This window comes from Mobula hypostoma, chromosome 8, assembly GCF_963921235.1.
Source record: "Mobula hypostoma chromosome 8, sMobHyp1.1, whole genome shotgun sequence".
Classification (NCBI taxonomy): Eukaryota; Metazoa; Chordata; class Chondrichthyes; order Myliobatiformes; family Myliobatidae; genus Mobula; species Mobula hypostoma.
In genome coordinates this window covers 26,085,452-26,109,135 of record NC_086104.1, presented here as the reverse complement: position 1 = coordinate 26,109,135, position 23,684 = coordinate 26,085,452, and the positions used below count along the sequence as shown (strand labels likewise).

General features: G+C 40.4%; 1 protein-coding gene across 1 annotated transcript in view; it reads right to left on the bottom strand.

The window, feature by feature from the left end:
• Positions 1-9,837: 9,837 nt before the first annotated feature.
• LOC134350419 (formin-2-like) overlaps positions 9,838-23,684 on the bottom strand; it is a 475,718-nt gene continuing 461,871 nt past the window's right edge. The window contains exons 18-19 of the mRNA XM_063055594.1: positions 20,771-20,852; positions 9,838-11,673 (exon numbers count right to left, since the gene is read on the bottom strand). Coding sequence (XP_062911664.1) covers positions 11,623-11,673; positions 20,771-20,852 — 133 coding nt within the window. The 3' untranslated portion in view covers positions 9,838-11,622. The remainder of the gene's footprint in view (positions 11,674-20,770; positions 20,853-23,684) is intronic.

Here is a 23,684-nt window from a genome sequence, read left to right as displayed (position 1 = left end):
GAAAACGCGCGCATTCCACGGGAAGGACGATGGTGCCCGAATTGAACTCCAAACTCCGATGCCCCAGGCTCTAATAGTGTTGCGCTAACCACTACTCTATCATGGTGCCAATGATCTTGATGAATAAAGGAGCAGGTTCATGGAGCCAAACGGCTACTCTTCCTCTTATCGTTTTGGTACCTACGGCTCTTACAGTGTAATCAAAGAAACATTAGGTCTGTGGAATCACAGAAGTTTGCAGCATCAGAGTTTGTTCTACTACAGTATCCACGTCATCCGGAACTGGGCTTTCAGGTAATCTCAGTTGGGTGGGTCTGGCTCTTCAAGAGCACATTCAGGTACTTCTTAAGTATAGCAAGGGTTTCTGTCTCCATCATTCTTTCAGGCAGTGAGTTCGAGACCTCCTTTGAAATACCTTTTCTCAATTCCCCTTTAGCCCTTCTATCAAATAACTTGTACACCTTCATTCAAAGAATCTGAAGAATTGTGGTTGGAATTGTGCCGATGATACAAAGATAGGTGAAGGAGCAGGTAGTGTTGAGGAAACAGAGAGCCTGCAGAGAGACTTAGATAGTTTAGGGGAATGGGCAAAGAAGTGGCAAATGAAATACAATGTCGGAAAGTGTATGGTCATGCACTTTGGTGGAAGAAACAAATGGACAGATTATTATTTAGATGGGGAGAGAACTCAAAATGCAGAGATGCAAAGGGACTTGGGAGTCCTTGTGTAGGATACCCTAAAGGTTAACCTCCAGGTAGAGTTGGTGGTGAAGAAGGTGAATGCAATGTTAGCGTTCATTTCTAGAGGTATAGAATATAAGAGCAGGAATGTGATTTTGAGGCTCCATAAGGCACTTGTGAGACCACACTTGGAGTATTGTGCACAGTTTAGGGCTCCTTATTTTAGAAAGGATATACTGACATTGGAGAGGTTTCAGAGAAGTTTCACAAGAATGATTCCAGGAATGACAGGGTTACCGTATGAGGAATATCTGGCAGCTCTTGGGCTGTATTCCCTGGAGTCCAGGAGAATGAGGGGGGAACTCATTGAAACATTCTGAATGTTAAAAGACCTGAACAGATTATATATGACAAAGTTATTTCCCATGGTGTGGGAGTCTAGGACAAGAGAGCACGACTGCAGGATTAAAAGACGTCCATTTAGAACAGAAATGCGGAGAAATTACTTTAGCTAGAGGGTGGTAAATCTGTGGAATTTGTTGCCATGAGTGGCTGTGGAGGACAAGTCATTGGGTGCATTTACAGCAGAGATAGATTCGTTCTTGATAAGTCAGAGCATCAAAGGGTATCAGGAGAAGGCAAGGGAGTGGGGATGACTGGTAGAATTGCATCAGCCATGATTGAATGGCGGACCAGACTCGATGGGCCAAATGGCCTACTTCTGTTCCTATATTTTATGGTCTTATGGAAGGTGAAACACACATTTTCAAACTATTGTAGACTATTGCAGCCTATGAGCTAGGTGTTAAATTTTCAATCGTGTGTCACATTTTCTTCATGTCAGCTTCAGTCTTTCTAGTTGCAGAACAAACACCGGCATTGATTGAGTGTCAAAGGGTACAGTGTAAGACTAGAACACAATTTACAAGACAGATTAAGACTATCTTTTCTGGCCAGAGCGCTGAGCAAGAGCTGCTTGCAGGCAAGTTGAACTATGCATGAACTGCAAGTTCATGGAGGAACATCACTTCAGAATGTGCCAAATTAAACACGCCGAATTTCCCTCATCCTTGTGATCTTAGAACTACATGCTTGTTGGACGTAAAGGCCAAGTAAAAGAGGAAAATGCTAGAATGCCTGGCTCCTTTTCACAGTGACCTGGATCTGGATCTCTGGAGCTAGTGCATGATAGAGGGACAAGTGCACCAGAGGAACACTGGAATGAGAAAGTCCATTGAATATAATCGGTCTTCCAGTCTTCTTGCCAAAGCCCTGTTTGAAATAGTGGCTTTTCTTTAAGAGCTGAAAATATTTATCCACTTGGCAAGGAAGTGATGTGCCAAAGGCCCTATTTCTTTGCTGTACACCTCCATGACTCTATGACAAACTTTGTGAAAATTCTATAGAATAACATATTTATAAATTTTCATACCATTGTGCATGTTTATAGAGTTACACAGCACAGAAACAGGCCCATCATTCTAACTATTCTATGCTGACTGATTTCTGTCTGTGCTAATCCCATCTGCCCACAATAGGCCCACACCCTGGTACTCCTGTCAAAGAACACCGAGGAAAATGACTGCAGCTATCTTATGTACCCCTCATAATTTCATAAATCTTAATAAATTCACCCTTCACCTGCCTACTTTGCAGTAGGAATAAACCCAGCCCATCCAATCGCTCCTTCAGAATAAAGCCTTCCATTGCAGGCAACATCCTGGTGAAGCTCTTGCACTCTTCTTAATGTTACTGCATCCTACCTGTAACTTGTTGACTAGAAATGAACACAATATTCTAAGTGCGCCTTAATTTAGAATTTGTACAATTGCAATATGACATCTCAACTCTTATACTCAACAAAATTCTTAGTGATGTTTCTTAGGAACACAGGAAATATTGTAAATGGTGTGTGTACCTGACTTGGATCCATTCCGGGCAACAAACGGCAATAAAAAAAAGGAAAAAAATGCCCCGTCCGTCTCTTTTGAATTTTCGTCCTCTCACCTGAAATGCATGCCCTCCAGTATTAGACATTTCCACACTGGGGGGAAAAATAACAGGTAAACAGGCAGCCATCTGTTAGACTAACTATGCTTCTCATGATTTTTGAAACTTCCATCTGAATAAACTTGACTCAGTATTGGGCAAAACAACTTCAGATTGTGAAATCTGTTGTGGGGAAGAAAAACAATCAATGCCCTTGCTGCAGAAGTGCTTTTCTGCCTGCCCGATTGGGACCTGATTAGTAGACTGTGGATATGAACTGGGGTGAGGAGCAGAATCTGCTGGATTGTGTCAGCTGTCCGCTTCACTGTTACTTCTTACCAATTGACCCTCTAAGACCATCAGATATAGGAGCAGAATTAGGCCACTTGGCCCATCGAGTCTGCTCTGCCATGTCATCACGGCTGATCCAATTTTCCTCTCAGCCCCAGTCTCCTGACTTCTCCCCGCAACACTTCATGCCATGACTACTCAAGAATCTATCAAACTCTGCCTTAAATATACCCAATGACTTGGCCTCCACAGCCACCAGTGGTATCAAATTGCACAAATTCATTACTATCTAAAGAAATTTCTCATCATCTCTGTTCTAAATGGACATCCCTTTATTCTGAAGCAGTGCCCTCTGGTCCAAGACTCCAAGATAGGAAACACCCTCTTCACATCTATTCTTTCGGGGCCTTTCAACATTTGATAGGTTTCAATGAGATTCTCCCTAATTCTTCTGAATTCCAGTGAGTACAGGTCCAGAGTCATCAAATGTACCTCATATGGTAACCCTTTCATTTCCAGAATCGTTCCCATGAACCTCCTTTGAAATCTCTCCAGTGTCAGCACATCCTTTCTTAGATCAGGGGCCCAAAACTGCTCGCAATACTTGAAGTGAAGCCTTACCAGTGCCTTGCAAAGCCTCAACATTACATCCATGTTTCATATTCCAGTCCTCTCAAAATGAATGATAATATTCTATTTGCCTTCCTGACCACCGACTCTACCTACAAATTAACCTTCAGGGAGCCCTGAACGATCACTCCCAAGTCCCTTTGTATCTCTGATTTTTTAAAATTTTCTCTCCATTTCGTAAATAGCCTACACATTTCTTCTACTAAAGTCCATGACCATACACTTCCCAACACGATATTCCATTTGCTACTTCTTTGCCCATTCTCCTAATCTGTCTAAGTTCTACTGCAGATTGCCTGCTTCCTCAACACTACCTTCCCCTCCACCTATCTTTGTATCATCTGCAAACACGGCCACAAAGCCACAAATTCCGTCATCCATATCATTGACGCATAACGTAAACAGAAGCAATCTCAACACAGACGACTGTGAAAGACTAGTCACCAGAAAAAGGCTCTTTATTCCCACAGTCTCCTTCCAATCAGCCAATGCTCTATCCATATTAGTATCTTTCCTGTAATACTATGGGCTCTCATCTTGATAAGCAGCCTCATGTATGGCAACTTGTGAAAGACCTTGTGAAAATCAAAGTACACAACATCAGCCAATCCTTCATTGTCTATCCTGATTATTATTTCTTCAAAGAATTCCAACAGATTTGTGAGGCGAGATTTTCCATTTATGGAAACCATACTGACTACGGCCTACTTTGTCAAATCCCATTATAATAGTGATGAAAGAATTATAGCTTCAGTGTATCTGTCATTGAAGTTATGGATTCAAATCCCACTGTACTGTGCATTTTGAACAAGTGGTTGATGTAAAGCCGACATCTCCATAAAAATTAGCTGCTGTTCCCTGCTTAACATCTTGTGCTGTGGTGGTTGAGGATATCACTTGTGTATAAGATTTGCACTCACCCAAATGTGACCCATGACATCATTAGAGAAAAGGCACAGTGATTGTCCTTAGCTTATAACCAGCCTGGAGGCATGAATGTTTAGTGGGAATGTCCTAGCCTGAGTTCTCAACCATCTAAAATCTATTAACCTTATGTGAATTATTGCAAAATGGCTGACATGGTTACTTGCTTAAGGTCAACATTCAAAATACATTGAGCATCAAATAACCCCACAGCTAATCAAGTTACGTGCAAGTCCTATTTTGTGATGTGCTTTGACTGATAGTCTTACTCATTTTCTTTTTCTATACTCCTTGTAATTTAAAGATTATTCCAAATCATTTTTCCCCATGTTCATCTTTCTAGTCATACAGCACAGAAGGCAACCTTTGGCCCTCCATCTCCATGATAATCATCAAGTACCCATTTGCACTAATCTGACACTAATCCTATTTTAATCTCTTCATTTTCCGATCAACTCTTCAACATTTTACTCTTCACAAATGTAACAGGAGCAATTGATGATATCCAGCTACAGGAGGAAGTGGGAACTCCACACAGACAGCTCTGGAGGTCAGTATGGAATCCAGATTATTTTTACTATGAGACGGCAGTTCTACTTGTGCCTCTATGACACCCAGTTTAATATCTTTTCAAAAGTTTAAAAATAAGGTAAAACAAAAATCTGAAGAACAAAGGCTTTGAATCTTCAGAAAGTATGACTATTTGCATATTGAATTACCTTTTTCCAAATTCCTACTTTTTAACAAAAGACTTTTTGAAATAGAGCTTCAATAATTGCAGGCAACATTCTGAAAAAGGCCAGGGAATCAATCCTTTTGTTAAAGTAGTTAAAGTCTTCAATTAATAGGACTAAATTTGATTTTTCCCTCCATTTGATCATGAAATTTAATTCTGAGGAATTTCTATGCTTTCAAAGCTCACGATCACTTAGAACCTTCCCAAAATAATTACTCATTTTAAATTTAAAAACTACGTACATCATTTTCATATTTATTTCATTGATATAAGATTCTAGTTAGGCTTAACTTAAATGTATTTTCTGCAATTCTGGTTGTCCCATTCTAGGAATTCAGCCTTGGAAAGAATACTTGAGGTTCACTGGCTGGATTACAGGGCATGTGCTATAAGGAGAGGTTGGATAAACTGGTGGTTTCCACTGAAACATCAGAGGCTGAGGGGATACCTGACAGAAGTTGATAAGATTATGAGAGACATAGATGAGGTAGATAGAATTGTTCTCCCAAGAGTAGAAATAGTAAAAATGGTACTAGTGGTTTGAACGGGGCATGACTGTGCAAGCGTGTGGTGGAGGTCGGCCAGTGAGAATAGCGGGAAGAGTTTAAAAGGAAGACAGATTTACAGAGCAGGCGTCAGAGTAGGAAGGCTTTTGCTCAACGGGGGTTCGGCGATAAAGGGTCAAGGCCAGGTAGGTTATCTGTTTAAACACAGAAATTGTGTGTGAGAGGCCGGTTTTCTGTGCTTGGTGTCAGATGCGGGAGGTCCAGGAGACACTTGGCCTCCCGGACGACCATATCTGCACCAGGTGCGTCAAGCTGCAGCTCCTTAGTGACCACGTTAAGGAACTGGAGATGCAGCTCCATGACCTGCGTCTGGTCAGGGAGAGTGAGGAGGTGATAGAGAGGAGCTATAGGCAGGTAGTCACCCCAGGACCACAGGAGACAGAGAAGTGGGTAACAGTCAGGAGAGGGGAGGGAAAGAAGCAGGTACCAGAGAGTACCCCAGTGGCTGTCCCCCTTAACAATAAGTATTCCTGCTTGAGTACTGTTGAGGGGGGACAGCCTACTGGGGGGAAGCAACAGTGGTTGTGCCTATGGCACAGAGTCTGGCCCTGTGGCTCAGAAGGGTAGGGAAAGGAAGAGGATGGCAGCAGCGATAGGGGATTCTATAGTTAGGGTTCAGATAGGCGATTCTGTGGACGTTGGAAAGAAAAGCGAATGGTTCTGATCATGTCCACGATATCTTGAAGTGGGAAGGAGAACAGCCAGAGGTCATGGTACATATTGGTACCAATGACATAGGTAGGAAAAGGCAGAAGGTCCTGAAAACAGACTACAGGGAGTTAGGAAAGAAGTTGAGAAGCAGGACCTCAAAGGTAGTAATCTCGGGATTACTGCCTGTGCCACGTGACAGTGAGAATACGAATAGAATGAGGTGCAGGATAAATGTGGCTGAAGGATTGGAGCAGGGGGGCAGGGATTTTGATTTCTGGATCATTGGGACCTCTTCTGGGATAGGTGCAACCTGTACAAAAAGGACGGGTTGCACTTGAATCCGAGGGGTACCAATATCCTGGCGGGAGGATTTGCTAAGGCTGTTGGGGAGAGTTTAAACTAGAAATACTGGGGGTGGGTGGGAACAGAACTGAAGCGACGGAGGAAACAGAGATTGGCTCACAAATAGAGAAAGTTTGGAGGCAGTGCGAAAGGGAGGATAGGCAGGTAATAGAGAAGGGATGCGCTTCGTCCCATGGTTTGAGATCTAACTTTTAATGTGAGGAGTATCATGGATAAAGCAGATGAACTTAGAGCGTGGATCAGCATTTGGAGCTATAATGTTGTGGCCATTGCAGAGACTTGGATGGTGCAGGGGCAGGAATGGCTACTTCAAGTGCCAGGCTTCAGATGTTTCAGAAAGGATAGGGAGGGAGGCAAAAGAGGTGGGGGTGTGGCACTGTTGATTAGAGATAGTGTCACAGCTGCAGAAGAGGAAGTCATGGAGGGGCTGTCTACGGAGTCTCTGTGGGTGGAAGTTAGGAATAGGAAGGGGTCAATACTGCGTGTTTTTTTATAGACCGCCCAATAGTAACAGGGACATCAAGGACCAGATAGGGAGACAGATTCTGGAAAGGAGCAATAACAGGATTGTTGTGGTGGGAGATTTTAATTTCCTAAATATTGATTGGCATCTCCCCAGAATGAGGGGTTTAGATGGGGTAGAGTTTGTTAGGTGTGTCAGGAAGGTTTATTGACACAATATGTAGATAAGACTACAGGAGGGGAGGCTGTACTTGATCAGCTACTGGGAAATGAACCTGGTCAGGTGTCAGGTCTCTCAGTGGGAGAGCATTTTGGAGATAGTGATCACAATTCTATCTCCTATACCATAGCATTGGAGAGGGATAGGAACAGACAAGTTAGGGAAATGTTTAATTGGAGTAAGGGGAAATATGAGGCTATCAGGCAGGAACTTGGAAGCATAAATTGGAAACAGATGTTCTCAGGGAAATGTACATTAGAAATGTGGCAAATGTTCAGGGGATATTTGCGTGGGGTTCTGAATAGGTACATTCCAATGAGACAGGGAACGGACAGTAGGGTACAAGATCCGTGGTGTACAAAGGCTGTTGTAAATATAGTCAAGAAGAGCTTATGAAAGGTTCAAAAAACTAGGCAATGATCGGAATCTAGAAGATTAAAAGGCTAGCAGGAAGGATCTTAAGAATGAAATTAGGAGAGCCAGAAGGGGCCAATGAGAAGTCATTGGCGGACAGGATTAAGGAAAACCCCAAGGCATTCTAAAAGTATGTGAAGAGCTAAAGGATAAGACGTGAGAGAACAGGACCTATCAAGTGTGACAGTGGGAAAGTGTGCATGGAACCAGAGGAAATAGCAGAGGTACTTAATGAATACTTTGCTTCAGTGTTCACGGTGGAAAAGGATCTTGGCGATTGTAGGGATGACATACAGTGGACTGAAAAGCTTGAGAATGTAGATATTAAGAAAGAGGATGTGCTGGAGCTTTTGGAAAGCATCAAGTTGGATAAGACACCAGGACCAGACGGGATGTACCCCAGGTTACTGTGGGAAGTGAGGGAGGAGATTGCTGAGACTCTGGCGATGATCTTTGAATCATCAATGAAGACGGGAGAGGCTCCGGAGGATTGGAGGGTTGCGGATGTTGTTCCCTTATTCTTGCTCTTCCTTCAGTTAGTCCTGACGAAGGGTCTCGGCCTGAAACGTTGACTGTACCTCTACCTAGAGATGCTGCCTGGCCTGCTGTGTTCACCAGCAACTTTGATGTGTGTTGCTTGAATTTCCAGCATCTGTAGAATTCCTCGTGTATGCCAGGAACATGCTGCCAGAGTAGTTATGGAAGCGGATAACAGTGTTGTTTAAGAGAGACAATTGAATATGCAAGGAACGGATGGATATGGATCACATACAAGCAAATGAGAATGAGCTTAATTCATTATGTTTTAGCAGAGACTTTGTGGAAGAAAGGTCTTGCTCCCGTCGTACTGTACTGTACAATTCACAATGGAGGTGCAAGAAAAGACCCAAGTTCTAGTTGTAGATCACCAATTGTTAGAATAAGCAATTAAAATATTGTTTTTAATACTAAACTGAAAACAACTTGATTTTTGGAAGACATTTGGATTCTGACTGCCAAGGATTCTGGTGCCAAAGTAAACAGCAGAAGAGCAGCAGAGACAGAAGACAATCTTGTCTGGTGGCTGTTTCTTTTTAAATGAACAGAAAAATGTTCACTTGCTGGTGATGACATTAGGGGAACAGAATTTATACTTCATAATTTTTGATTCAATAACATTGTATTGAATTCAACACGGTGCTGTCTTTTAACTCAATTGTGCAACTCTAATTATCAATGATCTCTCTGCAAAGCCTTCTCAAACAATCGAGTAACTTTTTCAAGTTGGCAAAAAATGTTGCAGTCTTTCAGGAAGAGTGTGAGTGTGCGTGTTTGCATCCCACTGTGACTGTGTCCTTCTCTGGGCCTCTTCCCCCTCCTCCTCCCACCCATTTCTGTCCCTTGTCCCTCTCCAATACCTGTACCTACCATTCACCCTTTGTCTCTGTCCCTCCATCTCTATGTCTGTCCAATTATGAATGTTAGATTTGGGGCAGCACCACATCTCCTTCAGTAACAGATAAGTACGCAGGTGTCTGCTTATTTATTTATTGAGATACAGCGCAGAATTGGCTCTCCGAGCCAGGCCGCCCAGCAACCCCCCTATTTAATGTTAACCTAATCACGGGTTGGTTTACAAGGAGCAATTGACCTACTAACTGGTACTTCTTCGCACCATGGCAAGAAACCAGCGCACCCGACGGAAATCCACATGGTCACAGGGAGAACGTACAAATTCCTTACAGGCAGCAGCAGGAATTGAAACTATCTCGCTTGTACAGTAAAGCATTGTGCTAACCATATGCTACAGTGCCACTCCATTTAATGACATAACAATATTCAAAACGGTAAGTTTGCATTTTTTTAAATAAACGTGATTGATGTTGCAAATAAACAAAATGAGAGAGAAAAATATATAAAATATACTTGAACTTTATTGTTGGCATATATTACAAGTGAAACAGGAAATCACTAGTCACCCAGACACAAAAGCATCCACTTCAAAATTGCTATAATACCCTTTAGCCCAAAAATAGCTGGTGTTTTTATTTTTCTCCTTTAAATAGTTTCCATCCAGCTTTTAGTAGACTAACATGACTTCAGGTATTCTTATTGGGTTAATATAATTACTGATAGCATTGTGTAATGGATCCATGTATAATTCAGTCATGTTTACTGCTGTGCAGTTAATTTCTAGACCATTTCATTGTACATTAACATGGATTTAAGTATCAGTAATAGCATAAAATGCTAAATTCCACAGTTAGACCATTAATTAGTGATCATACTAGGTTGCACATTGGGAAATCACAGGATTTAGACCTCAGCAAGGAGCTCTTTTTTCCTACATCCCCATACTTTTATTCCATTTATCCATGCTAGCTCCTTCTGTGGCCAACAAGCAGCTCCCAGGTTATTGCCATGGGGAGTGACTGAGAAACACAAAAGGCAGGTTTGGTGAACAATCCACTTTCGGTTGTAGGTCACGTTACAGAGAAGCAGATGGTGTACAGGGGTAAAGGATGCGATTCAGACACAAAAATCTATTCAAGCTGTTTGCCTGCAGAAAAGATCACAACTGGGCACTGCCCCCTCATTAATGTACAGTTAAACATACCACAAAAATACTTTGAGTATTAGCCAAATTTTATTAACCAGAAAAAAACCTACAGTATATTTCTTACAAATAAACCTTGAAAAGAAACTCCAAATAGAAATACTAAATACAGTATTGCACTTGGCGATTTTAACAGACTATTGTCAACTTACAGCATTTTACAAATAAATTATCCTGGCACAATAGAATCTAAAATCAACATGCTATTATGTACCTATAATTAAATAATTTAATATTGTCTTATGAACAGAAGTAAGACACCAAATTTACATTTAAAACACAAAAGAACTATGAAGTGTACAGGTAAGTGTCCATTATCCCTTTATAACTTAATCCTAGTAATAGCTTAACTGTAGTGCCTTTCATTACCACATCATCTCCAACAGACAATGCTCCACCTTAATACTGGGAAAATGCCTACTATTGACAAACTTAACTGTCCCCTATCACCCCTTCCCCACCTTCAGAGCAATACCAGATCCTTCCTAAGCAAACCAAAAATACTCCCAACATTTTATTATGGTGATTAATCCCTTCAAGATGAAGCTTGCCCATGCAGATACGTTGCCAAAGAACAAGTCACCAGGGGCGGAAGGTTGGGGGTTTAGAAAGTGATATTTAAGAAAATAACTCCTTTATCATGCACTGTTAGTGATTCAGACAAAAAATCTAGAATCTGCCCAATTTTTACTTATTAATGCTATCCTGGAATATATATATCTATTTTTTTTAATGTAAATTACACAGTGCCAGTGAAAGGATTAAACACCTGCAATCATCGATTGTGTCATGTTCCTCGACGAATCATCAGTTCAGGAGTGACTGACCTGGAGTCCCAGAAATCCAGGATCTCTTCAGGTCTAATACTTTCCAGAAGATGCAGAGTTCTGTTGCTTGCCTAATGAGCATGCAGTTGAATAATGCAATGCCCTTATGTAGCAGATAAAGAGTAGTATGCTCTTATGGCTCAACTGACCAATCAAGTTGTAAGCAATAATACTTCCTCAATGTAATGGCCACAGAAGAGTGAGATAATGTTGTCCCATTACATGGGTAGAAACTCAAAACGAGATGACAACAGCAGAATGGATTTAACCCTCTAAGGACATGATTCATTCATACGCTTGTCTTTCATGGTCACTTTTGCTTTCTGTAGAATAAAAAATAAAGTGATTAAAGCTTTAATATGCAACCCCAGTACACAATAAATCCAAACTATGAATGAACAACCATTGCCACAGAATCACAAGAAAGCCCACACACTTTTGGGGATTTGTACAAGAAACTGAGGGGCACTTTAAATGCTATTTGCATGCAGAAGTTCAGAATCGGAATCAGGTTTATTATCACTGGTATGTGACTTGAAATTTGTTAACTTATCAGCAGCAGTTATATGCAATACAATCTACCAGAGAGAAAATATTAATAATAAATAAAATAAAACAATTACGTATATTGAATAGATTTTCTAAAATGTACAAAAACCAGAAATACTGTATATTAAAAAAGGTGAGGCAGTGTCCAAAGCTTCAATGTCCATTTAGGAATCGGATGGCAGAGGGGAAGAATCTGTTCCTGAGTCACTGAGTGTGTGCCTTCAGGCTTCTGTACCTCCTACCTGATGGTAACAGTGAGAAAAGGGCATGCCCTGGGTGCTTGAGGTCCTTAATGATGGACGCTACCTTTCTGAGACACCGCTGCCTAAAGATGTCCTGGGTAATTTGTAGGCTAGTACCCAAGATGGAGCTGACTAGATTTGCAACCTTCTGCAGCTTCTTTCGGTCCTGTGCAGTAGCCCCTCCATACCATCAAGTGCTCAGTTGAACAATTGGCTCAAAGTCAATAAAGTTGATGTACTATTTTTTAAATTTAAGATACCTTAGTTAGCTAAACATATAATTTGCTAGGAAAATGAGAATATTTTTTCATTTATATACAACCACCTCAATGTCAATAAGACCAAGGAAATGATTGTAGACTTCAGGAGAGGGAAAGATGAGGTCCAAGAGCCAGTACTCAGAGGATCAGTAACTTTAAATTCCTGAGTGTCACTGTACTGAGGACCTGTCCTGGATCCATCATATAAATACAAGACCATAAGATATAGGAGCAGAATTAGGCCATTTGGCCCATTGAGTCTGCTCCACTATGACATCATAGGTGATCCAATTTTCCTTCCAGCCCCAATCTCTTGCCTTCTCCCCGTTTCCCTTCATGCTCTAACCAATCTAGAAATCTAGCAACCTCTGCCTTAATTATACATAAAGAATTGGCCTTCACAACTGCTTGTGGCAAAGAATTCCACAAATTCACCACTCTCTGGATGAAGAAATTCCTTCTCATCTTCGTTCTAAAAGGATGCCCCTCTATTCTGAGGCCACGTCCCCTACTTTTAGATTCTCCCACCATAGGAAACATCCTCTTTACATCCACACTATCAAGGTCTCTCACCATTCAATAGGTTTCAATGAAGTCTCCCTTCATTGTTCTGAATTCTAGTGAATACAGTCCGAGACCCTTCAGATGCTCTTCATATGACAAGCCATTCAATCCTGGAATCATTTTCGTGAACCTCCTTTGAACCCTCTCCAGTTTCAGCACATTCTTTCTAGTTAAGGGACCCAACCTGCTCACAATATTCTGAGCAAGGCCTCACCAATGCTTTATAAAGTTTCAACATTACACCTTTGTTTTTATATTCTAGTCCTCTTGAAGTGAATGCTATCAAATCAAATTAGTAACGATATCAAATCAATAGAAAGAAGGGACATAGGATCAGAAGAGGTAGAATCCTTATGGGTAGAATTAAGAAATGGCAAGGGTAAAAAGACACTAATAGCAGTTATATACAGGCCTCCAAACAGCAGTCGAGATGTGGACTACAAGTTGCAGCTGGAAATAGAAAAAGCGTGTCAGAAGGACAATGTCAAGATAATTATGGGGGATTTTAATATGAAAGTAGATTGGGAAAGTTGGGAAGGTAATGGATCTCAGGAGAGGGAGTTTGTAGAATGCCTACAGGATGGCTTTTTGGAGCAGCTTGCCAGAAGCCCACCAGGGGACCGGCTGTTTTGGATTGGGTGCTGTGTAACGAACCTGAGGCGATTAGGGAGCTGGAGGGAAAGGAACCTCTTGGAAGTAGTGACCATAATATGATTGAGTTCAGTTTCAAATTTGAAAAGGAGAAGCCGGTATCAGGTGTATCAATATTTCAGTGGAACAGGGGAAATTACAGTGGTATGAGAGAGGAACTGGCCCAAGTCGATTGGAAAAGTAAGCTAAATGGAGGGACGGCAGAGCAGAATTGGATGAAATTCCTACAAGAAATAAGGAAAATGCAGGAAAAATATATTCCAAGAAAAAAGAAAATCATGAATGGAAAAATGGCACAAATGTGGCTAACGAGAGAGGTTAAGGCAAAAATAAAAGCAAAAGAAACTGCGTACAAGGAAGCAAAAATTAGTGGGAAAAATGAGGACTGGAAGAACTTTAAAAACTTACAGAAGGAAACTAAGAAAGTCATTAGGAAAGAAAAGATGAATTATGAAAGGAAGTTGGCGATTAACATAAAAAAGGATACTAAGAGTTTTTTTAAATATATGAAGAGTAAAAGAGTGACAAGAGTAGATATGGGACTGATTGAAAATGATGCTGGAGTAATTATAATGAATAACAAAGAGATGGCGGAGGAACTGAATGAGTATTTTGCATCAGTCTTCACAGTGGAAGACATGAGCAATATACCTGATAGCCAGAGGTATCAGGGAATAGAATTAGGTACAGTCAAGATAACTAGAGAGAAAGTGCTTGGGAAGCTAAGTGGACTAAGAATAGATAAGTCTCCCGGCCCGGATGAGGTGCATCCAAGGGTTCTGATGGAGGTGGCTTTGGAGATTGTGGAAGCATTGGAAATGATTTTCCAGGAATCAATAGACTCTGGCATGGTTCCGGAGGACTGGAAGGTCGCAAATGTAGTTCTGCTATTTAAGAAAGGAAGGAGGCAGCAAAAAGAAAATTACAGACCTATTAGTCTGACATCGGTGGTTGGAAAGATATTAGAGTCAATCCTCAAGGACGAGGTTATGAAATACCTCGAGGTGCATGACAAGATAGGCCAAAGCCAGCATGGTTTCATGAAGGGAAGATCCTGCCTTACCAACTTATTGGAATTTTTTGAGATAATCTCAAATAAGATTGACAAGGGAGAGGCTGTGGATGTTGTGTACTTGGATTTTCAAAAGGCCTTCGATAAGGTGCCGCATATGAGGCTGCTTAATAAGATGACAGCCCATGGAATTATAGGAAAGATATTGAGATGGGTGGAGCATTGGCTGATAGGCAGAAAGCAAAGGGTGGGAATAAAGGGATCCTATTCTGATTGGTTGCCGGTTACTAGCGGTGTTCCGCAGGGGTCGGTGTTGGGGCCGCTTCTTTTTACGATGTATATCAATGATTTGGATTATGGATTAAATGGTTTTGTGGCCAGAAATGGAAAGGTTGCAGAGAGACTTAGTTTAGGAGAGTGGGCAAAGAAATGGCAGATGAGATACAACGTTGACAAATGTACGGTTGTACAGTTCGGAAGAAATAATCAGGCAGATTATTATTTAGATGGGGAGAAAATTCAAAAATTGGAAGTGCAAAGGGACTTGGGGGTCCTCGTGCAGGATACCTTAAAGGTTAACCATCAAGTTGGATCAGCGGTAAGGAAAGCGAATGCTATGTTGGCATTCATTTCAAGAGGAATAGTGTATAAGAGTTAAGGAGGTGTTGATGAGGCTCTATGGGGCATTAGTGAGACCTCATTTGGAATACTGTGTGCAGTTTTGGGCCCCCTATCTTAGAAAGGATACACTGATGTTGGAGAGAGTTCACAGAAGATTTACGAGGATGATTCCTGGAATGCAGGGGCTAACATATGAGGAGCATCTGTCAGCTCTTGGATTGTATTCATTAGAGTATAGAAGAATGAGAGGGGATCTCATAGAAACGTTTCGAATGTTGGAAGGGTTGGACAGAGTAGTTGTAGAAAGGTTGTTTCCCTTGGTGGGTGAGTCCAGGACAAGAGGGCCATAGTCTTAGAATTAGAGGGTACCCAGTTAAAACAGAGATGAGGAGAAATTTTTTTAGCCAGAGGGTCGTGGATTTGTGGAATTTGTTGCCACATATGGCTGTGGAGGCTCGATCATTGAGGGTGTTTAAGGAACAGATTGACAGGTATCTAATTAGTCAGGGTATCAAGGGATATGGGGAAAAAGCCGGAAATTGGAACAAGATGGGTGAATAGTGGGGGAGCTGCAGAGCAGTCTTGATGGGCCGAATGGCCTACTTCTGCTCCTTTGTCTTGTGATCTTGTGATCATTGCATTTTCCTTCCTCGCCAGACTCAACCTGCAAACTAACCTTTAGGGAATCCTGCTGAAGGACTCCAAACTCCCACTGTGCCTCAGTTTTTTTTATTTATTTTCTCTCCATTTAGAAAATTGAAATTCTTTTCACTTTTTCTACCAAAGTGCATGACAATACACTTCCTGCCACATTGTATTCCATTTGCCATTTCTTTGCTCATTCTCCTAATCTGTCTAAGTCCTTCTGTAGCCTGTCCATGTCCTCAAAACTAACTGCCCTCCACCTACCTTCATATTGTCTGCAAACTTTGCAACAGAGTCATCAATTCCATCATCCAAATCCATGTAATTGCCAAAAAAGCACACCAACGCCTCTACCTCTTCAGGAATCTGCCGAGATTCCGCATGTCATCAAAACCCTCGGCAAACTTCTACAGATGTCTGGTGGAAAGTGTGCTGTCTGGCTGCAGTATGGCCTGGTATGGGAATACCATTGCCTTTCAGCCTAAAATTCTACAAAAGGTAGTGGATTGGGTAGAGTTCTCCCAACCACTGAGCACATCTAAGTGAAACATTGCTGTAGAAAAGCAGCATCCAAAGTTCCTTACCACCCAGGTCACGCACTTTGCTCTCTGCTTCCATCAGGTAAAAGGTACAGGTGCCTCAGGGACTTGTACCACCAGGTTCAAGAACAGAAGGGGATAATGATACTCATTCATTTTCTAGTGTTCCCACAATTTTAAGGACTCTTTGTCTTGTTAGTTCATACTTCTTATTTATTGCTATTTATTTATATTTGTATTTGTAAGGATTGTTCTTCATTGATTCTGTTTACAGTTACTGTTCTATAGGTTTGCTAAGTATGACTGCAGACAAAAGAGTCTCAGGGTTGTATGTGGAGACATGTATTTATCTCTTACATTGTACTGCTGCCTCAAAGTTAACAAATTTCATGACATATGCCACTGACATTAAACCTGATTCTGATACTAGGCTTATTGCAGTAAAATGTCTCTACAGGATACTTACCACACAAAAATTAGCCTAATCATAGTATGAGCATAGGGGTGGATTTCAACAATTGCCCGTCATTACCAGCCATCAGGGAGACCTTACAGGATTTACTGCAGGAAATCAGTGCATATTCCATTTCATTTATGCTCATCAGCATTATTCAAACCTTTAAAGGTATGTTGAACTATACCTTTGCACTGATAATGGGAAAACTAGATAATCTTAACATCAGATCATTTGATATTATTAAGGGAAGTACTGCAACTTCTTAAGGAACCTTGAATCATCAATGGATCTAAGTGCCACTGATGGTAATAGAAATAATGAAGGCTGCTCTCTCCACTACACTTGAGGAAGACACTATATGTTGCATAAAGTACTGTATATTTATGTTTACTGTTGCATTTGATGAATTTGCATTTTCTATCGTTAAATCATTACTCTGCAGAATTTATAAATATAGGTGCTATTTGAATGCAACTCAGCTAAATGAATAGTCATGCTATGTGCATTGCTGTCATTTATACCTCACAATGAATAGATAAATAAAGGCACAGGATTATATCACAAAAGATGAATATAAGGAATATTTACACAAAATTCAAATGTAATCTTCTCAAGAACGTTTTAACACACATCAAAGTTGCTGGTGAATGCAGCAGGCCAGGCAGCATCTATAGGAAGAGGTACAGTCTCTTCCTAGAGATGCTGCCTGGCCTGCTGTGTTCACCAGCAACTTTGATGTGTGTTGCTTGAATTTCCAGCATCTGCAGAATTCCTGTTGTTCAGGAACGTTGTGTTCTTTTTAAGTGCTAATGAATAGCATTTCTTTATAGAAAGGGTTGATTTACTACTCCTTTTACCTCCTTTCCACCTAACTATTACTTTAAAGGATAGGAAAGCAAAATATTTCAGTCTAAAGGATCTCAGGGAAAAAAAACGAGAGTAATTTCAAACGCAAGAGACTGAGCAGATGCTGGAAATCTTCAACACACAAATTGAGTTGCTGTTGAGAGTAATCTCAACTACGACTCAGTGATGATAAGCATGTGAAATGCAGAAGGACCAAGAGCTCAGGACCAAAGGAGCACTGTCCATGGTAGCAATGAGAAATAACTTAAAGAATAACAGCAGGAGGAAGTCTCAATTCCTGTCCTATCTGTGTGGAATTAACTTAAGGCAAATGGCCAAACAAATAATGCCCATTTTACACTATCATTCTAAATATGATAAGTAGCAAATCATAAAGAAATAGTCAAAAAATTATTTTTATGAAAGTCAATAATAGATTTTTCAAAAAAGATTAAAAAATGCAGAATTATATTTAAGCTGCAATTTGAATGAACAGATAACTGGCTCTGTAATTTTAAAGAAGCTTCGTTGCTTGCAATTTTCATGAAGCAATTCATTTTTTCCAATTATAAGGAAAAATAAACATTGAGGTAAACTATTTCTGAATGTCATATGTTTGGCATTCCTTCCATTGTGAAATCGTGCATTTCATTTGAGCTCCACGGTCTATTGAGATCTCAATTTAAAATGAAAACAAGGTAGAAAATGTTGTTGCCCTGAAGCTAATTTTACTTTGGATTCATAAGGCTGATTAAAATGTATCTTTCATTGAGACTGAACCTTTGGTATTTCATGGATATTTAATTTTAGCTAAGACAACAGGTATTTTCTGTTGTATTTTTCTTTGCTGTGTCTTGATCTTATATATTATAGACATTTGTACTTGAAAAGAACAGCCTTTAAAAGTTCAAAATTACTCCTGACATAATTTAGAATCAATTTCTATAAGTTAATTACACCAACAGTAACATGTAGTTATCGGATATCAAATACCTTTTTTTTTAAAAGAAGGGTTATTGGATTTAACAAAGAGAAATTTTGATCTTTATTGATTTCATTGAGTGTTAGATTGATGATAATAACCTTTTATTTCCGCCAAGAGCAACAACCCAGTAGTGCCAAAGATTTAGAAAATGTAACCCAATAATTAGTTATATGACCCTTGTTTCATAATCCTCACTTTATTTTGTACTACCCCATTTCTAGAAAAATCAGCATCAACATTTCACTTGCCCACAATTCCTTGTTTACTCAAAAGTACAAAAATTCTACAAAAATAGTGGATATGACCCAGTCCGTCTTGGGTCAAACCCTCCTCACCACTGAGCACATCTACACAGAGCACTGTCGCAGAAAAATAGCATCCATCTACTGGGACCCCCACCCAGGCCATGCTCTCTTCTCACTGCTGCCATCCGGAAGGTGGTACAGGAGCCTCAGGACTCACACCACCAGGTTCAAGAACAGTTATTACCCATTAACCATCAGGCTCTTAAACTAGAGGAGATGCCTTCATTCGTCTCATCAGGGAACTGCTCCCCACAACCTATAGGCTCACTTTCAAGGACTCATCTCATGCTCTCATAATTGTTTATTTAATTATTATTTCAATTTTTTTTCTTTAGTATTTGTGCAGTTTATTGTCTTTTGCACACTGGTTATTTGACTACCCTGTTGAGTGTGGCCTTTCATTGATTCCATTAGGGTTACTGGCGTCATTGAATATGCCTGCAAGAAAACGAATCTCAGGGTTGTATACGGTGACATATGTACTTTGATAAAACATTTACATTGAACTTAAGTAATGTCCAGTTTACCAGCGTAGAGACCATTCTGTGTGATATAATACATGGATCTCAGCAGACATGGAGAAGCCAGGGTGGGTCATCTTTATCATTCAAAATGGCCTTGTACATGGAGAGATGCCTATTTATAGCAGCTCAAAATTGACCAATATTTTCAAATAAAGTTAAATGCTAATTGATGAATGCACATTGATCTGAATTGTTCCATTTCCTTTTTCTATCCAGAGTTGTTACTGGACCTAATGTTTTCCTACCTGCATTTTTCTAATTGAAGCCTTCACTGTCCTTTCATGATCTTGAAGAGTCAATGCCGTATCTTCAAGGGAAGCAGACTAGAATATGATGTGGATCATGGAGAATATATATATATATATATTCTCAACATCGCAGACCAATGGCCCTGTACTATTCTATGTAATCAGCCAACATTTTTCTCAGTGGAAGACAAAAGAGGAGAACACCTCCCAGCAAAAACAAACTGCCTGTCACTGCATAGCCAATTCCACCCTCCCTTCCTCTTCTCCTCAGAACTTGCCTCTGACTCTGTCAGGAAAACAATTTAAAAAAAAAATCCTCGTGTGGCTGCCTGATTGGCACTCAACACTTGCTCGACTAATTCCAAGAAAGCCAGCAGACAACATAACTCCCAAGCTTCCTCATCCCAGCAGGTTCACCCTGTATTCCTTTTGCTTTTTCCTTGAAGGGATTTAGAGCTTAATGTTTCATTGACACTTCTTTTTGGTATTTAATACCAAATTCTGCATGGGCAAGTTGGACAGGAAGGAAGCCTGCATTCCTCAGAAATGTGAACTTTGCTCTGTTGAACAGCAAAACCTAATTGGCAGGGGGCCACACTCCCCATTCACTAATTGAATGAGAACATCATGTAACTGCTAATTCCCAACAGTGCAAAATACCATTGAGCTAGAGATGCATTTTAAGCTTTTTTTAAAAATAAAAATGGAGAACAACGTGTACATTTGATGCCTTTCACATTCCAGGGTATAGATGTTATACTATTGTATTTAGGCTATGGCGGTGGATGTACCTATACACATTTTCTCAGTTCTTGCTGGTAGTAATTCAATACTCAAAAACGCTTCCTTTTCAGCCTCAAGTATATCCGTCAGGGGAAAACAATCACACAGAGTGCAATACATGGTAAACCCAATTATTCTGAGAAACTTAAAAGATCAGCATCTTTCCTAAAGCAAATTACATCAACTCACTATTCCAGTTTCGCCTTTTTCCTTGACTGAATAAGACCTTTCTTTCTTCTGGCTGTGTATGTGTGCTTCTGCCTCTTTGATCCTTGAGAGAAAAGAAGAGGAGAAAACAAGTTAGTTTATAGATACACCACTAACCGTAATAGGCGGCAAGTAGGCAGCCTTTCTACCTCGCCAAGTGACCAATCCACTGCTGACACAAGGTATTAAAATTAAAATTTAGACAGCATATTTTGCAGAATCTCTAAGCAGAATAGACAATTGAAAGGAAGAAATTAGAGTGAGCAGGGAAGGTTCATAGTTTTGGAAATAATCAAGTCCATATTAGACAGTACATAAAGACATTAAACCCCATCTTAAACAAAAGCTTAAAAAGATAAAGGTGGTGTAATGTTGGTAAAAGGGCTAAATTTAATAAAATTTTAGGGCAGGATTTACGAAGAATAGCACGTATTCTGAGACTTTGTATTACTACATCATTTACCAAAAGGGTCATACAATTATTAATGTTTGACACAATGCCAAATGTAGATGATTACAGAGAAAAAATTGTTTTGCTTGGTCTCTAATAGAATCAAAGAAATAGCCTGATTTTTCATACAATTTCTACTGCAAACATCACTGTGAACAGATTGACTGTACATACCACTGTGGAAAGATATTGATTGACACATAAAATACTTGGGAATATTTGAATACATGTCACGTACAAAAAAAATCATTTTATCCATTTGTAATGTTAAATGTCACAGATTTGGCAGCTCCTACAGAAACAAATCAATTCAGTGTTCTTGGACTAAACTGAAAAAAAGACTTCAACTGTGATGGATTTTTACCAGTGCTGAACTCTTTGCTCAAAGTTAATGCAAAAGGAATGCTTCAGTGTGGTTTTAAGAGCTTATCAACTGTACAGATTTTACAAATTGTACCTTCAGGCTAAGAAATGCAAAATACTTTTCATGTAAATACTGGATCGTTTAGTTGAAGATTTAAATAAACTAATTTCAGACCTTAAAAAAAAGTTGCAAATTTATTTGTGCGAGATCAAAGCATTTCTAGCACAGATTTAGTGAGAGGAAAAGCTGAATCACCTGGGAAATTCTTTTCTGCACATTTTAAATCCCATTTTCACCACCACCAATACCCTTCAATGATAATTGGAAACCTGGGCAACCACCCGTCCGTGCTTTGATTTTAAGTCTCACTTCCTTCTCTCAATGGAGTGAAGTGCAGGACTGGAAAAGCAACCAGGAGTTATCAGATGGAGCTGAGCTTCTAAGCTTTGTTTAAATTTCATTCATTTCCTCAAATGGCGCGGTGGTATAGTGGTTAGCACAATGCTTTACAGTACCAGCGATAAGGATTCAAGTTCTGCTGCTGTCTGTAAGGAGTTTGTACATTTTCCCTCGGACTTTCCTCAGGTGCTTTGGTTTCCCCCCATGGTTCAAAGATAGACTGGCTGTAGGTTAACTGGTCATTGTACATTGTCCTGTGATTAGGCTAGGGTTAAATCAGTGATTGCTGAGTAGTATGGCTCAAAGGGCTGAAAGGCCTTGCCCCATACTGTACGTCAATAAATAAAATAAGGTAGTAGATATAGTATGTCTAGCACAAACTGTGGAAAATCAAGCAACATGCAACTTGGGTACCACAATCTGAAATGTTACTGCCCTCACTCCAAGAGAAGAATGTAGGCTTCGCTATTGTCAAAGAATCAGAGTTATACAGCACAGAAATAGCCTGACATGCCCATCTGACCTTCCCACCCATCTACACTAATCCCGTTTACCTGAATTAGGACAATATCTAAATAAGGATTGTCTAAATGCCTCTTAAATGTAGCTATAGTATCTGACTCCACCACCACCTCAGGCAGCAAGTTCTAGATATCAAATGCTCTCTGTAAAAAAAAACTTTTAGACCATATGATATTTCCCTCACGTTCCCTTCAAAACTACTTCTTCACATCTCACACTTTGATCCTCGAACCCTAGAGTAAATATTTTGACTATTTACTCTTTCTCAATCTTATTCATCTCTTATAAGGTCGAACCCACAAAATGCTTCCCTCCAGGTCCAGCCAATCCAATGCTTTCTCGTGACTGAAGTCCTCCAATCCAGACACCCCTGGTAAATCGTCTCTGCACTCCAGCACAATCATAATCCCGTTTGAACTTGAGCAGCTGATTGCAGGACGAGGATAGATTTTGAGTTTAATGACTAATACAAGGACTAAAGCTGAAGTTTTTAAAAAATGAGACAAACAAATCATGCACTACCACTCTGAAAAATTTTTTGACATCCCCCTATACTTTCCTTCAGTCACCTTAACAGCATGTCCTCTCGTATTAGCCATTGTCATCCTGGGGAAAAATAAATGTGTCTGCTCATTCTATCCATGCCCCTTACAATAGGCAATAGGTGTAGAAGTAGACCATTCGGCCCTTCCAGCCTGCACCACCATTCTGAGATCATGGCTGATCATCTACTATCAATACCCGGTTCCTGCCATGTCCCCATAACCCTTGATTCCTCTATCAATAAGATACCTATCTAGCTCCTTCTTGAAAGCATCCAGAGAATTGGCCTCCACTGCCTTCTGAGGCAGCGCGTTCCACACCTCCACAACTCTCTGGGAGAAGAAGTTCCTCCTCAACTCTGTCCTAAATGACCTACCCCTTATTCTTAAACCATGCCCTCTGGTACTGGACTCTCCCAGCATCTGGCACATATTTCCTGCCTCTGTCTTGTCCAATCCCTTAATAGTCTTATAATAATGTCTCAATCAGATCCCCCCTCAATCTCCTTAATTCCAGCGTGTACAAGCCCAGTTTCTCTAACCTCTCTGCGTAAGACAGTCCGGACATCCCAGGAACTAACCTAGTGAACCTACGCTGAACCTCCTCCACAGCCAGGA